At 51.6% G+C, this 15769-nt stretch overlaps 6 protein-coding genes across 6 annotated transcripts; 3 read left to right on the forward strand and 3 right to left on the reverse strand.

The window, feature by feature from the left end:
* Positions 1-1808: 1808 nt before the first annotated feature.
* On the forward strand, positions 1809-2588 carry B0T23DRAFT_427121 (P-loop containing nucleoside triphosphate hydrolase protein; the record flags this gene model as incomplete). The annotated part of the gene is made up of 4 exons (XM_062840041.1): positions 1809-1858; positions 1926-1998; positions 2058-2077; positions 2180-2588. The coding sequence occupies 4 exons, from the start codon at positions 1809-1811 to the stop codon at positions 2586-2588; spliced, it is 552 nt and encodes a 183-aa protein (XP_062696335.1).
* Positions 2589-5665: 3077 nt separating this feature from the next.
* Positions 5666-6377, reverse strand: B0T23DRAFT_310540 (40S ribosomal protein S16; the record flags this gene model as incomplete). Its single annotated transcript, XM_062834589.1, has 4 exons — positions 5666-5830; positions 5960-5974; positions 6047-6246; positions 6329-6377. The coding sequence occupies 4 exons, from the start codon at positions 6375-6377 to the stop codon at positions 5666-5668; spliced, it is 429 nt and encodes a 142-aa protein (XP_062696336.1).
* Positions 6378-8043: 1666 nt separating this feature from the next.
* B0T23DRAFT_100848 (chitin synthesis regulation, resistance to congo red-domain-containing protein) lies at positions 8044-9054 on the forward strand. Its single transcript, XM_062831688.1, has 3 exons — positions 8044-8310; positions 8372-8494; positions 8561-9054. The coding sequence occupies exons 1-3, from the start codon at positions 8258-8260 to the stop codon at positions 8871-8873; spliced, it is 489 nt and encodes a 162-aa protein (XP_062696337.1). The 5' UTR covers positions 8044-8257; the 3' UTR covers positions 8874-9054.
* Positions 9055-10464: 1410 nt separating this feature from the next.
* B0T23DRAFT_310626 (uncharacterized protein) lies at positions 10465-10902 on the reverse strand (the record flags this gene model as incomplete). The annotated part of the gene is made up of 1 exon (XM_062834595.1): positions 10465-10902. The coding sequence occupies one exon, from the start codon at positions 10900-10902 to the stop codon at positions 10465-10467; it is 438 nt and encodes a 145-aa protein (XP_062696338.1).
* An 888-nt stretch (positions 10903-11790) lies between these two features.
* On the forward strand, positions 11791-12547 carry B0T23DRAFT_439331 (uncharacterized protein; the record flags this gene model as incomplete). The annotated part of the gene is made up of 1 exon (XM_062840683.1): positions 11791-12547. The coding sequence occupies exon 1, from the start codon at positions 11891-11893 to the stop codon at positions 12545-12547; it is 657 nt and encodes a 218-aa protein (XP_062696339.1). The 5' UTR covers positions 11791-11890.
* A 54-nt stretch (positions 12548-12601) lies between these two features.
* On the reverse strand, positions 12602-14565 carry B0T23DRAFT_100879 (uncharacterized protein). The gene is made up of 4 exons (XM_062831689.1): positions 14181-14565; positions 14036-14112; positions 13609-13982; positions 12602-13544 (listed from the first exon to the last, which is right to left on the reverse strand). Exons 1-4 carry the CDS (start codon positions 14443-14445, stop codon positions 12857-12859), a joined length of 1404 nt encoding a protein of 467 aa, XP_062696340.1. The 5' UTR covers positions 14446-14565; the 3' UTR covers positions 12602-12856.
* Between the last annotated feature and the right edge of the window lie 1204 nt (positions 14566-15769).

Below are 15769 nucleotides of genomic sequence, written 5' to 3' on the forward strand. Positions count from 1 at the left end.
GCTACTACTGTACAATGACAGACAACAAATTGAAGTCTTGACGGAGTCTCTCAAATTTTCACACAAACTTGACTTTTGACATCTCGGCCTCATTATATCACTGCCCGTAGTACAATCAGTACTATCCGTCCTCACTGCACTCAACCCTATCAGTCACACTCTCTCCTCGTCCAGCGTCGAGGAACACAAACAACGGTTCTCCAAGGATTACACAGCTTTTGGAGACGGAAGAGAAAAAAGGGGACTAGAGCAGGACAGATCCATCCGGCTACCGAGCCCTGATCTGATTGTCCCTGGCGAGCGAGATCCATCCCAGCCAGTTCCCGGTCCTTGATTGATTGACAGACGGACGAACCAGCAGCCATCTTGCGTCTACACTACATATCCAACGAACAGTCCTGACCCGAACGGAGGCGACTTTACCAGGCTAGACTAGACTCTCTTGACTGATCTACATATTCTACGTACTGGCCCGTTGACTGCGCACAGAACGAAAGCAGACGGGAGCACCCAACCAGCAGAAGCAACAACAGTCCCTGCAGTATCTGCCATCTGCCATCCGCCATCCGCCATCCCATATAATCCCAGCATCAGCATCAGCATCAACATCCCACAGCGGCAACCTCCAGTTCGATCCAACCTTATACACCTTTCCCATCCGCCCTCAAACCAAAAGGCCCGCCGATACTACAGTACCTATCTGACTCTTCAGTCTCTAGCCTACACCAGTCACCTTGGTTGTCTTGTCCCAAGACTTGACCATTTTGGCACACCGTCTTCTCTTCCTCGTGCGACCTTCAGTCTTATTGCCGCCTCCGCCTCTGCCGCCGTCAACCCCAGTCTCTCCCCCGAGCTAGTCTCTAGAGACCCTAGCATCGATTGATACTCTACTAGACACCCTGCTTTTGCTCTTCCCGGTCCCTCTTTTCAGACGCTCTCGTCCGTGATCACGGGCGGGTATCACACAGTTCCCTTTCTAGTTCCAGTTGGCGACTTCCGTTTCCAGTCTGTCTCCCCCGCCGATGATCATCTCCCAACACTTGCTACCTCGACTATCCTCGCTCATCGATATCCGCCATCGCACGCTCGCAGTCTGATCACCGCCAGCAACCCCGGTTTACTACTGCCCTGGGAGGGAAACGAATGAAACCCGGGTCTTAGCCGCTCTCATCTGTGTACTACAGTTAACAAAGTACATCCGTCAATCATCACGGCTCGAGGCACGGACCACTCTTCCTCCAGAAGAGAGAGGTCATTCATCATCTCACCTTGGCGAGCGGCGGCCCGTACGGAATCCCAGTCGCTCACACACACACACACCTACACACAGTCAAGTCACCCACTCGGTCACTCTCACACCCGCGCGGCACCCCAGCAGCAGCCAGACAGCCAGACAGCCCCGCGTCGGCTTCGGACGGACTATCCTCAACCACCCCATATCCCACCCAGATCGCACAAGAACTGCATCTCCCACCTCGTTGCGAGATTCGCCAGCCCGCGACGGGTGTGCCAGAGTCATACGAGACATTCTACTTTTATTTTCTTTTCACTATCTGCTCTTCGTGTGTCCTGTGTCCTGTACCATACCTGTTATTTCGTCTGCCTGCAAAAGTAATATCCCGACTGAGACCTGCCTGCCGCTCTGCGTGCGCTGCTGCTGTCAATATCCGGACCATACAACCTGTTGATCAATCCGGTCTACGCCTACGCCATTGTCTATAACTCCTTCGGATCCCGACAATTTCATTCGTTCTGGTCCTGTTCGCATCTACTACCGCCATCGCATCACTTCACATCAATTACCCACCATGGCCGGGCTATTCAAGAAAGTCTATGACTGGTTGCTCAGAACTTTCTGGTGAGTAGTCACGGAAGTTGCCCAGTCTGTCCTATCGCATCGATTGCTCACATATCAGATACAACAGGGCGACGGAGATGGATGTGACCATGATCGGCTTGCAGAACGCAGGAAAGACGTCACTGCTGAGGGTTATTTCGGTGAGTCCCCAATGCCGTCCACCTCTTCCATAGCTGAAGCTTTTGCTGACCAATTCCAGGGCGGAGAATTCACCCTTGAGTAAGCCACCTCTTTTTGGTCCCATCCCATATTCCATCAAATCCCCTCCTGACCCCCTCTCCCCTTCCTTATCCCCCGCGACTAATATCACACCACACATAGCTCTATCCCAACAGTAGGCTTCAACCTCAAGCGTGTCCAACGCGGGCATGTCACGCTCAAATGCTGGGATCTCGGTGGCCAGCCGCGCTTTCGGCAGATGTGGGAGCGCTACTGCCGAGGCGTCAACGCGATAGTCTTTATCGTCGACATCGCCGATCCTCGTCTGCTCCCGCAAGCCAAGGAGGAATTGCACTCCCTTATGCGAAACGAAACCCTCCAGGGTATCCCCTTGTTGGTGTTGGGCAACAAATCCGATTTGCCGGAACGGTTGAGTGTCGACGAACTGATTGATGCGATGGATTTGAAGAGCATCGCCGGACGGGAGGTCAGCTGTTATGGGATCTCGGCCAAGGAGGAGATGAATCTCGATGCGGTGCTGCAGTGGTTGATGAGGTTTGCTGGGAAATGAGCGGATCCGAACGGTTTCGAAGGATGAGGGTTTTCTTTGCGTTTTACCAATACCCACGCGCTGTTTGGTCTCGATCTCCGGCCCGGGCATATGAGTTTGTCGCTGGTTCAACAGTCCAGCGACCTCGGCCTGGGTTTCTTATTGTTCTTCATCTTCGTTTCCGGACCTCGCGCCATTCGGATTTCGATTTCGATATTTCGGTATCATTTGCGACGACGAACCAGCAGACGACGACGTTGTTTGATTCTTTTTCTCGGTCGGCAACAGATCGCGATCGTGTAGGTATCTTCGATTCGATCTCGGCTTGCGCGTTTGTTTGGATATATTTCTGGTATGCTGCTATACATTGACGGCATTCGTCCCCTATTGTCCACGTGATGAAGGGGGCAGCGTCGTCGTTTTGGTGTAAGAGCGAACTCCTTTTTTTCTTTTGAAGATTGGGAAAACTGTCCGTCGGCGACGACTGGGCTTAAAACAAATCTTAGAACGAAATGGCACTCGCCACTCAAACCACGGGAGGGAGATGGAAACGATGTGGTAATAGGAATGGGGTGATGTCTTATGTAGTTTCTTGTCTCCTTTGTTTCGACGTGTGCTTTGCCTGGTCTGGATATATCATGGATGGAAAGTTGAGAGGTTCTGCGAAGACGAGGTGTGGACAAGGAAGGGATCTGGGAAACGAGGAAGAAAGGGGATTTTGGTTAACCTTGTAACTTTCCAGATATCCGCTTCTCTTCGTGTAGTCAACTTTGAGCGAGGATGAAGGGACTGAATGACAAAAGGAAGATCCCAGACAGAGAGCCAATTCCATGATTTGTAGAAGAACAGTTAAGGACGACAGGTCTGTGACAGGAAGGAGAGTGCAGTAGCAGTAGAAATACTCATCCGAATGGCGACGACGTCCGTAAATGACCGCGAAATCAATCGTATCGGTCGATGTGAAAACCAAGGTGAGTGACATGGAGTAGCACCGTACGGTGTGTATGTAGGCAGGTGAGTGACCCTGAGGTGCAAGAGACTCGAGACTCGAGCGAGTTCAGGTCCCAACGAGGCACGAGGCGTGAGGCGGATGAATTGGTTGTTGTTGTTGTTGTTGGGCTGCTGCAGGCGCGAGATCATTGAAGGCCTACACGAACACCAAAAACAACGGATGGGGAAAATGGACGGGAGGAGGAGGAAAACAAAAGAGACAAACAAGAGAGAGGAACCAGGCATGCCCTCTTGAATATTTCTGTCAGGTCCTTGCCCGAAACCCAGAACAAAATTCCTGCCTTGCTCCTGGCTGGCCTCTTTTGCATCCTTTCAAAACCATTTCATTTGGTAGGTTGTAGGTACGGGGGGAAGGACAGGAAACTGGGACTTATGTTGTTTGGGGACCTGACTACAGTACCCTTGATCGATGCCAGCGAGGCCCTGACTGACTGACCCCTCGAACTGACTGACACGACTCCATCGTTTATTGACGTGGGTCGGTCTGATTGGCTGGAGCAAAGAGCGCAGGGCTGCGCGCCGCGCGCACCGCGGGTTTGGAGAATTGGGGGGGGGGGGGGGGGGGAAGGGATGGTGGTCATGGATGCCAGCTGGGATTGGGATGGGATGGGATGGGGGACTCGACTGGAAGACATGTTTGGGGAAATTTCGCACTTGCTTGGAATACGGACACTCACTCACACCATTGTTCATGAATGTGAAGCTGCATGGGTTCCAAGTATTGAATCTCGTCATTCTTGGTTTGTTTATGGCTGTGTTGAACCGTAACCGTTAAAGATGTTGGTGATTTCATGAAAAAAAGAAGAAGAAGCACGTATAAGTCCAAACAAGCACACAAGGAACTCCGTAGGTAGGTACCTGACGATCAAATTGCTGGGCTGAAGGTGCACCGTGCTGTACATGTAAATGTGTGAGTGAGGGTGTAACACAATGTGAATCAGACCGAGAGAGCCTGGGTTTGATGGTTATGTCTAGCAACTCCGTTGCGAAAAGAAAATTAAGAAAGGTGTTAGGGTGTCATGTGTACATACCTACCTGGAATGCTGTGAGCGTAGTTGGGTAGACATCACATTACCCTACGCCGTTTTCACTTCAACTTCCAGAGTGATGGCTCGGCTTGGTATCCCGGTTTGTTCATTGACCTCCGGCAAGACTCGAGATACTTCTACGCAGTGATTCGTTCGGAGGTTATCACTCGATGAGTAGGGCTGAACGAACCAGAGGACAGCTGACCTTCATCAAGTGGGTATGCCAGTGGTAGAGACCTTTGAGACTACAGGCCAACTGCTCTTACAAATGTGGCATTGTGATTGACTTCACAGCCGCGTCGCCCAAGCAGTCATGATGAACTGCGGAAAACCAGAGACAGCTTTCTACAACCCAGGAAAGGCCTGAAGGCTGTCCCCGAGCCACTCTGGCCTTCTTGATTCCCTTGTTCATACCGGATGGTCGCTCAGTCGGTTTTATCGTTAGCATCAGTGACACTGTCACCGCGACTCACCAGTGAAACACTCGCTCGCCTGCTGCCTCCAGTCACAATCGCAGAATGGCACAAACACGGGCACCGCAGAGGAACACGAAATGGCTTGATCCTTCTTATTGTGTGGTGTGCTGGAAGTTCGATCGCCCCAAGTTCTACCCTTAGAGCTCTCTCTCTATGTGACGTTGCTGAACCGGTCGTTATGTATCGTCGTTTCGCGCATGATTGATCATTAAACCACCAAAAAGATTCGGACCTGTTGTAGTGTAATGGATGTGTGGTATCTCTTTCGCTTTTTGGGAGGTCTGCAGAAACAAAACAGAAGAAAGGACTCGAGTCTTTTGTTTGCATTCCCTCTATCTCTGGCCGAGATGCGGCAACACACGGCCGTGTTTGTTGCTGATAATTCCTCCCTCAGCAGACAAACAGCAAGCCATATCGTGGTCGTCTGGAAAACTTGACTCGGGTCTCTTTCTTGATCAATGCAATGCCGAAGAACGCCGTCCGCCGTGTCCACGCATCATGATGCTCGCCAACAAAAGCAGCCAGCGCACAACCACAACCATCCATCCAAGCACCACCACTTTCTCCCTCTCCAGGTAGTCCTTTAACGGTAGGACTTCTGGAAGCGAGAGCGGGCACCCTTACCACCGAACTTCTTGGGCTCGCAACGTCTGGGGTCGGCGACGAGGAGAGTACGGTCGAACTGGATGAGGGCGGTCTTCAGGGTGTTCTTGGAGTGCTCATCGACGTACTTGGCGTAGTAGGCAACCTGTAAATCCACCAAAAATGCCCTGGTTAGTTTTCTCGTCTTTGCATTTTCTTCGGGTGCATCGTGTCATGGAATTCGGCAATGTTATCGGTCGGGGAAAAGGGGGCTCGTGAATCGGGAAATACTGACAATGGCCTTGGCAATCTGTAATGAGCAATTCTGTTAGCATATCTGTTGTCGCAAACGGTTTCCGGGGTCGCAGATTTCCAAACTTACAGCCTGACGGACGGCATAGACCTGGGAGACGTGACCACCACCGGAGACCTTGAGGCGGATGTCGACCTCGGCGAACTTGTCGGTACCGAGGAGAAGGATGGGCTCGTAGAGCTTGGCCCGGAGGATCTCGGGGGCGTAGAGCTTAAGGGGAACACCGTTGACCTTGATGAGGCCCTTGCCCTGCACACAGCGGGCGACCGCTACATTTGTCGCAAAGACGTCAGCAATTGTCGCTCTGTCATGAGATGGCCCGAAATTCCAAAATGCAATATCTCGACATACCCGTGGCGTTCTTCTTCTTGCCGAAAACCTGGACCGCTTGCGTAGCCATTTTGTCTGGATGGCAAGATCACGACGATGCGTACGTTCGGGACTTGATAATTTTCAGAGTCGTTCCTCAAAATTTGTGTGGGAGGGGAAAACGAATGGGGCTAAAGTCTGTCACGTGCTGACTAAGCCAGCTGGTAGTGGCCTTTTTGGCGAGTGCGCTGGGCCGCTGGACCTGGGAGGCGTGTGCAGTGGTCACTGCAGTGCGGTCGGTGCGCGCCCAGACGGGAGACGTGGTTGAGGCCGGCAGGGTCTGGGCCAGCGGGCCGCCACCAGCTGGCATTTGTGAAGCATATGTATTGCACTGCAGCATTGCTTGGCAATCTTGGCAGAGCTGTGCCTCGCAGCTGAGTGCAGTGAGCCAAATGAATTTCATTTTTGGATTTGGAGAGTTCAGTTGTCGAGTGGGATTCAGTTCCTTCCTTTTTTGCATCATCGCAATGAAACATAGGTAACCATAACACAAAGCCGCCATCTGTCATGCCGCTCAGTGTTTTTGTTACCTGCGTAACTTAACTGCAAGGGGCTTGGCGTACGGGCGGCCTCTCATCAAGATAAATTATTGACAGACGATCGCTTCCATCCACGCGCAATGCCATCTGTCTGTCGCACCGAAGCACTTTGGACAGGAACAGCGACGGGAGTCTGATGTTCAAGGCTGATACGTCGGCAGTGTCGCGTTGCACCTCCACTCAACCCGTCCACTGCAATCTTAAAAAGTTTCCCGTTTGGGTAGGTATCGATCTTCAGGTTGTTCACTTCCACCGACGATGCCATCAAAGGACAGTTTATGTCATGCCATGGACTTTGCCACAGGCAGACAGACAGCCACACTGAGTGAATATTCCCGTCTTTCTGAATTGGGTAACACTCCCTGATACCAGCGATATGTAATGGATAGGCGCAGCAAAGATACCTACTTACCACGCAAGACGGCAATGGTACGGCTAATATCGCAACCATGACCACATGCCATTTATACTACCTACCCATAGTCCTAAACAAGCTCGCCGTCGTTGCAGCGGGCGGCTGGTTGTCTTCTAGGTATATGCAATCGAGGGAGAGTGTGTATTGGACTGTCGGCCGCTATGAGTCTTGTCCGAGATCACGACGTGGGATGATCGGCCGATGCTGTATCTTTCTGGTCTCGGATAGGCGGCTTGGCAGGCCAAAGTTCTCGCAACAGAGGTGAACCATTGAGCAGACCATTGGTGACCTGAGGTTGGTGACCCCTATTTGATAATCATCACCACAGGATTCGCTTGATGGAAGACGGAATTGGTGGCCGAGGTGTTGGTTTGACAGTGTCGAACCTTCAAGATCTTGCTCAGTCAGCCAATATGTTCCAACAAGCACACCTGGCAATGAATGGAAACAAAGGATTTCAAGGCCGGGGTCGGTGACCAGCATTAGATTTCTCCGGCTTTTTCCACAATATGGATGCCCTGCTAGGTAGAGCTGCCTAGAACATTGGAGTGGTGCCTCGCTAAGTAGTGTAGGTACGGATACAAGCGTCAATCCTTCTTCCAGGTCCCCAGGGCAGCTTCCCCGTCACTGCCCTGGGGCTTGGTGTTCTGAACCTGTGACTGTCTGAGCCCCTCCCTCCCCGCCACGGACGCCCTGACGACTCCCTGTGAACATCAAACCCGACTTTTAAATCCAACGTCACCCCCCAGCGCAGGGGAGGAACGTCCCGTCAAACCTCTTTCTCTTTTCTTTCACTTTCGCATCTCCTCACTTTTCCACCTTGACCTGACGCAATCGAGTCCGTCGATATTCGACATCGACATCGACATTGCTGTCGCAGCAAAGACATCGAGACATCGCAATCTGATATCAGAATCGAAGGAAATCCAATAAGTCCACTCCCACCAACAGCCCGCAATGGCTCCTCTAGCAGAGATGGCCAACCAGGTCCACGAGATCGCCAAGCGAGGGTAAGCCATTCATTTTCGCATCACCAACAACACATCTTCAACCTTGCTAACGTGTGTCTAGTCGTTGTGATTACGTTGATGCATACGGCCGACCCTACTGCCTTACCCACTGGTACTACTACGGCCGCTGGGTCTTACTAGCCGTGGCGATTCTTTGCGTCTTTCTCTCGGTCTACCTTATGGCGTACGTCGTCCCCCTACCCATCCTAATCATCACCTGACCATTGCCACTGACATCACATGACTGTAGACGTAAAAATTCCCGCCGCCGCCGCCTCCAAGGGGCGCAACCCATGTATGGAACTGGCTGGATGGCTCCCGCGCCGCCCCCATACTCGCCGCCCCAGTATTCCGCCCAGCCACCACCGGGTAGCCAAGTCCCAGGAGGGTACTACGCACCGCCGAATGGCCAGAAGGCGGACCAGAACGGCGAGTACGTTTATGGCAACCAGCAAGAAGGTATCCAACTCCAGCAACCGGCGAGCGCATACCACAGAGGTGCGGATGATCAGTATGCTCCGCCCGAGGGGCCACCGCCTAACCAGGCACATCGTTTCCAGTGAGCTGGGGTCTGGTTCACAGGAAAACGGAACGTGAGACGATGCGGGGGAGATAGAGATAGGTGACAGGCGACTATCAACAATTCGAAAACCCATCGATCGACCGACGAACAAACAGCTACGAATATAATACCTATGAAACAAATGGGCATGGAAGGAAAACACTGAAAGGACCTGCGCCGAGGATAGCAACTTGAAGGGTTTGCGACTGGCGTTTAGGATCTTTCAACGCTTGCATGAGGAAACAAGGCAAGCAACGGTCTTCGTATCGGCATGATGGATGAAGGAGATGACGGGATGATTGCGATGGGAGGAAGAACAGACAGCGACTCAGCACTGACAATGAAGACGTGCAGAGTTGGCGATGCTAACAAGCAATCAATATTGGAGGACAAGCACACAACAGCGCTTAACTAGTCGCCTACTATCTAGTCCAGCTCCGTCTGATGTACCAATACTACCATTTGATATTCAATTGTATGTCTGTATCATCATGTACATAACCGCCGATGTTGTAGGCCTGACGGGTAGTGAACTTGACTCTTGATATCATGACTTTCCCGACATGCCGCCCTTGTCGACGTGTAAAAGATAAGGGTCCCCTTGCATGGGCCCATCTCCACCTGCTGTCGTGTGTCGTGTGGAGAGAACAAAGTTCCACTAGCGTACTGCACCGCTGCAAACTCAACGTCACTTTCCAGATGCAGATTGATGCAGTGTTCCTCTCTGGTTTGCCGATTGTCCACCATCAGAACCATCCAAACAGATCATCGAACGGTAAAAGTTCGCTATCGGAGTCGTACCGGGCCCCTTCGGCCAATTGTTGGTGGCAGTGCTGGTGGTTGGTCCGACATGCAGAAAAGAGGCGTAGCTGAATCTCACGTGCTTGAGAGACAGAGTTGAACGCTTCGGGAGAAGAATGAATGACTTGCTTTGAGCGAATGCTGACTTGATCCTGCCTTCCGCGTATCGCAGGGAAAGGGGAGAAAATGATCAGTGATGAATAAGCCAACCGAATCGCAGGCCGTTGTCGCTACGGCGTCACGGTAACGGTGGAGGAGATCATTGGACAACACTTGCAATATCGACAAGGCATGGTAAACGCATATTGACACCTAGGATACCATAGATGGAATATTTAAGACAGAGTCTCGTGATCTATGGTAAAGAAAATCTCCAGAATCAGACAGGAAAAAGAAAAGTATCGATGAGGGAATTGAGTCAACCCGACGGGGACTGCACTCTAAGGAAGCACGAGGCTTTACAAATCTCAAAGTGAGTAAAGGATTCCCTTATCACCCGCCATTATTGCCGGTGCTCCTAAGTTTGCAGGCTGACCATGGCCAGAGTAATCTAGACAGACCCTCCTTGCATTGATCAACAACATAAATGCCTTCCCTCGATCAATGTGCCTTTTAGCACTTTTTCCCACAGATGGCTAGCTGGCTGTGCAGGCTCAGCATACCCCATCATCCAAACCACATGTGTAGCCATATCAGCACCAACTACAGAAAAAAAGAATATGTTACCAAGTACCTTATACACGCAACACCAATGAGAGTCTTTCCATCCAAGTGGTATAACATTCCACAGCTCACGGTGTTTCATCGTCATAAGTCGGGGGGAATAAATCTCCTGCCCCCTCCAGTTCCGTCTTTTTCCCTTCCAACCCTCCCACTCCCCGCGGCAACCCTTCCTGCAACCGCGGATTTTTCTTGCCCTCCCTATACGGATTGTATTCCTCCGTCGCCATCATGTCCAGCGTGTCCTTCAACCCTGCACCGCTCAGTGCCCCGCCTTCCTTCTGCGCCTTGGCATCCAGCTTCTCGGGTGCGCCCATGTTCTTCTCTGCGCCCAACACGTGCGACGGTCGGAGGGCTTCGTCAAAGGGGTGCTTGGGCTTGTCGGCTTCGTGCTCGGCCCGCGTCTGCCCGCCCGAGGGGTCTTGTTCGCCGGTGCCGCGCAGGTCGTGGTGGTGCCGGGCTTGATGGGAGGCTAAGGGGTTGTTGAAGGTGCGGGTGATTTCGGGCATTTTTTCTACGAGCGTGGATGATGGTACTTGTTGTGGTTGTTGTCAAGATAGGTAGGTAGGATGTGCTGCTCCTTGGAGGTCTGGGCTCCCGTTGGAGCTTCCTGTTTGCTTCTCGAGGTCTTCTGTTTTGTTGCAATTTGTTTTTGATACCTAAAGATCGGTATGATAGGTATTGGGTCCGGCCGTATGACTTGGATAAGGCGTGTCTGATTCGACGGACTGGAATCGAAAAGAGTCGATGGACGTCTGTATGGAAGAGAACTGTTCATCTGTTCCTGTCAAGGGGGAGAAGTCTCGAATGTGCTCCTGCGTACCTCTATCTGGTGCTGAGAGAGGTGATGTCATTGCGCGAGGTGGTCACAGGACTGCAATCAGTTAATTGTCTATCAGATTACGGGCAAATACGGGGCATGTGTTGTTAAGAATTCATCACTTACTCCACCACGCTTGCTGACGTAACCCGCTGGACCCTGAAACCATCTTTCGGCTCGACATCACTCGAACACTCCTCATTCACATCATCAAGATATAGGGAGATAATCATGTAAACTGTCCCCGAAAAGATCCATTAGACCACATCAGACTGGAAGCAACGAAACCCACGGGCGTCTTGACCGGCGGAGAGATCCCGATAGGCCCGAGTGGCTTCGACTGGAGGTTTCGGTGTACGAACCTTCTTTGTCCCCGGGTTGTCGGCATCCATTCCGCTCCTTGGTTGCTTGATCTCCGTTGACCATTGCAATGAGACATAAACAATGGACCGGCTGAACAATGGCTTTATCAGATTCAATGCGACTTGTTCCGTCTCTTATAAGGAACACAGCTGCTTTACACCAAGGACAAGACTGAACAGCGCCCCTCCGTAGTTCGATCAGAGAATAAGATAAGGGCGTTACGATTTCCTCATCAATAAGATCTGCGTTGATCAACAGACCCATTGCGTTAACTTGGAGTAATTAATTTTGAAACACCAGTAAACATCATCAAAATGACTCTCTGCGATTACGACTCTTCCTCTGACTCGGACAGGTCGACTGCATCCTGCCTCTCCGATGGAAATATTCGCTACCCAGTATATAATGGTACATCGGGCAGCCGCAAATATGCTACATCTAGCAAAAAGAGAACTTGGTCTGAAACAGACGACGAAAGTGACCTCCCTGGTGTCCCGGACTACCAAGCCGGCGGTTCTTCTGCTCGCTTCTGCTACGATTCGGATGAGGCCGAGTTTGAGAACAGCCGGGACATCAAGAGGAGACGGACCAGCAACAACAGATCGGTAGTCCCGATTGGTAGAGGTCTCAGAGATTTGATCAAGTGTCCTGCGCCGGCACCAAGGTCGACAACTGCCCTAAGGCCGAGTGTGCGTCAGCCATCGGCATCTAGGTTCATTAACAGCTTGGATGAAGATCTCGAGTACCTCACCATCCACGATCTACCTTCCATAAATGAGAGCGAACTCAAATATGTACCCGCAGCTGTTCGTCCTCCTCAAATTCGGCCATCCGTCCATGTCTATCCGGCACCAAAGCCTACGACGGCGGTAACAGTGCGGTTGAGAAAGGCAGCTTCGCCTGCAGAACCAAAGGTGGTGGTTCCAAAGTGGCTTGGGGTTGCTAGTACATGGTCTTTTCCCAGCTCGTAGCGTAACAAAAAAAAAAAAAAAAAAAAAAAAAAAAGTTGGCGCATCCTGTAGGTACCTAGACAGAATGCATCCCAGAGTATTAGACCTTCAGAAATGTCCCCACCACACAAATAGCAGTATACACAGTACAACCAAGCACTTAAATTCCCTTTTGAGATGTCCTTGCAGTCAAACGTTAATGCTCCAAGCCAAAACCAAAACGTTATCAGACCTAATTGAACTGTAGTCGAACTGTTTTGGTACCATCGCTCATGAACACTCAACGCCCTTATTCCGTAGCCTGGTATCATCTTTCCCATCATTACGAGATCATAACGCAGTCCCCTTTTTACACACCTCACTTGCTCTGTCTCTGTTCTCATTTCCACTCCCATCCTCATTCTCATGCTCCCGTGACTGCGCAACCTGCACCGTAACATCCACCGATCTCCTCACTTGGATCCCATCTTCTTCTCCAGTACTTCTACCCCCTTTCTGATCGTGGTGGTGGTGGAGTGTCCTCAGACTATTCCATCTCCTTACCCCCAAATGCTCCTTCTCCCCGTTCTTTTCCTTCTTATTCCCAACCCCTTCCTTCATCTCCACATCATTCACCGCTGCTCCTTCGAACCCCTCCCACGTATTATCCAGCTCTACATAACCACCATCCATCCAAGCATTCGTCCTCTCCCGTCGCATGTAAACCGCCTCTGCCGGTGATACCGGAGGCTTGAACGGCTTCGATCCAATGGTTGGCGGAGTGATACTATCGCTCAGTCTTCCGCCTTGCCCGTTGCTTCCAATGGGGTAGCGGGAATGGGAGGCAAGGAGTTTGGGGAAGTACTTGACGATGAAGGGCCTCAACGTCATGACGCAGGCACAGACAATGGCGCCGTTACACTCGAGTGCCGTAAGGTAAGTGAGCTCGGCGGCGTTGTAGGCCCAATCGGTCGGATGGTTACGGGTAGTTTGGACTTTGAGGAGCTTGAGGAGGCGGAGGATAGAGATGAAGCAGATCCTGTTTGTTACCAGAGTCAATCGGGGGAGCAGGAGGGGGCAGCGGCAAAGGGAGGAAGACTTACACAAAACCAAATCCAAAGACCACGGAAAGCGCAATCTTTTGCCTCTTGGGCAACATGACTGACCACACCACAGGCAACGGCAGCAAGAAAATTAAAAAGTCTGTCGCCATGTGCAGACCTGTGCTGGACCACCACATTGACTGGGGCGCAGTCCATTGTCTCTGAATGGTGGAGTCCCAGTAGGAATTCAAGGGAATAGTGGCCACGAAGCACACGGCGAGCATATAGACGTGGCTGATGGTGACGATGGACAGGAGGATTTGGCCACCGAGTCGGGCCCAGCGAAAGTTGAAGAGGTGGATGTAAAGTAGCAAGATGGAAGCTTTGGAGAAGTAGAGACAAAGGGTGTAGAAGACGAGAGAGTACCAGGAGGCCTGTGGTGAGATGTATGTTAGTGACTGCGTCCATGTCTTTCTTAAAAACGTACCCTGTACCAAGCAATCCCCGCTGCTGCATCTGAACAGTCAATGTCCCAGACGTGAAGGCCGGAACCGTTGATAGCCTCTGCTCAGTTTTAGTATTCCCATCTGCTATCCATGAACATGTTTGGATATGTAGGTAGAGGTACTCACGCTCTATAGTCCCAACACTTGTAGCCAACGAAAACACTAAAGCAGCCAAGATACTCCAATCCGTGGGTCCCAACACTCGAATGATGACGCTCCTCGTGTATAGCCGCAACCCAACAAAAAGAGCGGCTATAAGCCAGCAAATCACGGTTGAAGCGTAGATGTTTGGCCTCAGGGAATCATGGGCTCGTTCACTTGCCGGCGGCCATATATAATACGGGTCGCATAATTCTGATGGTGCCGTAGTGTTATTCGCCGTACTGTTCATCGTATGTGGATCGTTTCACGCTGTTGTAGATCAAGGTCCAAGTCTGATAACCCGACCTCGACACTGTCTCTCTGTCGTCCGTAAAGATGTCGAAGGTTTGAAGACTAGCATCGTGGGCAGTAGAAGTACTTGATGGGAAAGGGGTCCTGTGGGGATGGCTCGGAAGCCAGTACCCAACGAGGCAGGTAGGTAGAAAGCGGGAGAGTGTTACAGCGGAAGTTAAAGCCAGTGCCGGGGAAGCATGTCCGGGGCCCCAGGGCGGGTAAGCGGGTGTCAATGTAACCGTTTCTGTCTAGAAAAGTTCAGGCGAGACGCAGTGGGAAGGCTTCCCGATAGAACCGGTAGTCCAGGACAGCTTTCACCGGTGAAGGGATTTCACGCCTGTGTAGTTAGTGATGATTAAGGCATTGGAGATTTGATCCTTTGGTGGCTGAATCTTGTTTGAGTATCTGGAATCCCATAGGTACCCTACCTCTACTCGAGATTCGCAGCTTGACCCCATGTCTGAGGCGACCACAAGGGAAAAGAACAACAGACATGACACTCATTCCCGACCGAGTTTGTGTGGCCGTAAAATTCTCATCATGTCTGAGAAAAAGATGTCAATTCCACGAGACACCGTCGCTCCTCATTCCGTCTCTCTTTCCGCCAAAGAAAAAGTCTGAGTCGAAACAGCACGAAGCAGAGGTGGAAGTTGGCAAGTGCAGTGCAGTGCAAGGAAGGCGTCGGGTGAGTAAAGAGATCCTGCCGTGATTGTAGTGTATTTAGGAGAGTGGCTCCATGCCGCGGAAGCGTACAGGAGCTTTCATTGGTCAAACACAGGATCAAGTGGAGTCATCAGCGGGAAAAGTGGAGAGTGCGGAAGAGTCCAGTCCGTCCCGCCCGTCCTCTGAGCCGTCGCTGCCGGTGCCTGGATCGCCGCCATGGTTCGGGCAACTTCCAGAAGAGGACACATCCCGGACACTGGTGAGCCCTGTGAGGAAGGAGCATGGGGTGGAGTTGTCAAAAGGTCCTCCTTCCCGTCCCGTCATCACTCAACTTGACCCCGCCATTGTTTTGTGTTTCGAGTCCAGAATATTTTGGAGGATGGGAAACGGGTTGGGGACGAATTCTGTAGACCACGCGGGGCATGGACACAATAAGTAGGTACCTCTATCCAAGCGACTTCTCCTCCGTCGACCTCCAACTCGAACGGCAACTCCCTACCAGGTTGCGACTCTCTATCTCGCTAACGTCGTATGACTTCAGCCCGCAGCATGTTGCAATGTTTTATTTGCCCCCACAATTACCGAGTGCTCAATGCACCCTCAGCGCTTGTTCTTCT

Source organism: Neurospora hispaniola, assembly GCF_033458365.1.
Source record: "Neurospora hispaniola strain FGSC 10403 chromosome Unknown B0T23scaffold_2, whole genome shotgun sequence".
NCBI lineage: Eukaryota > Fungi > Ascomycota > Sordariomycetes > Sordariales > Sordariaceae > Neurospora > Neurospora hispaniola.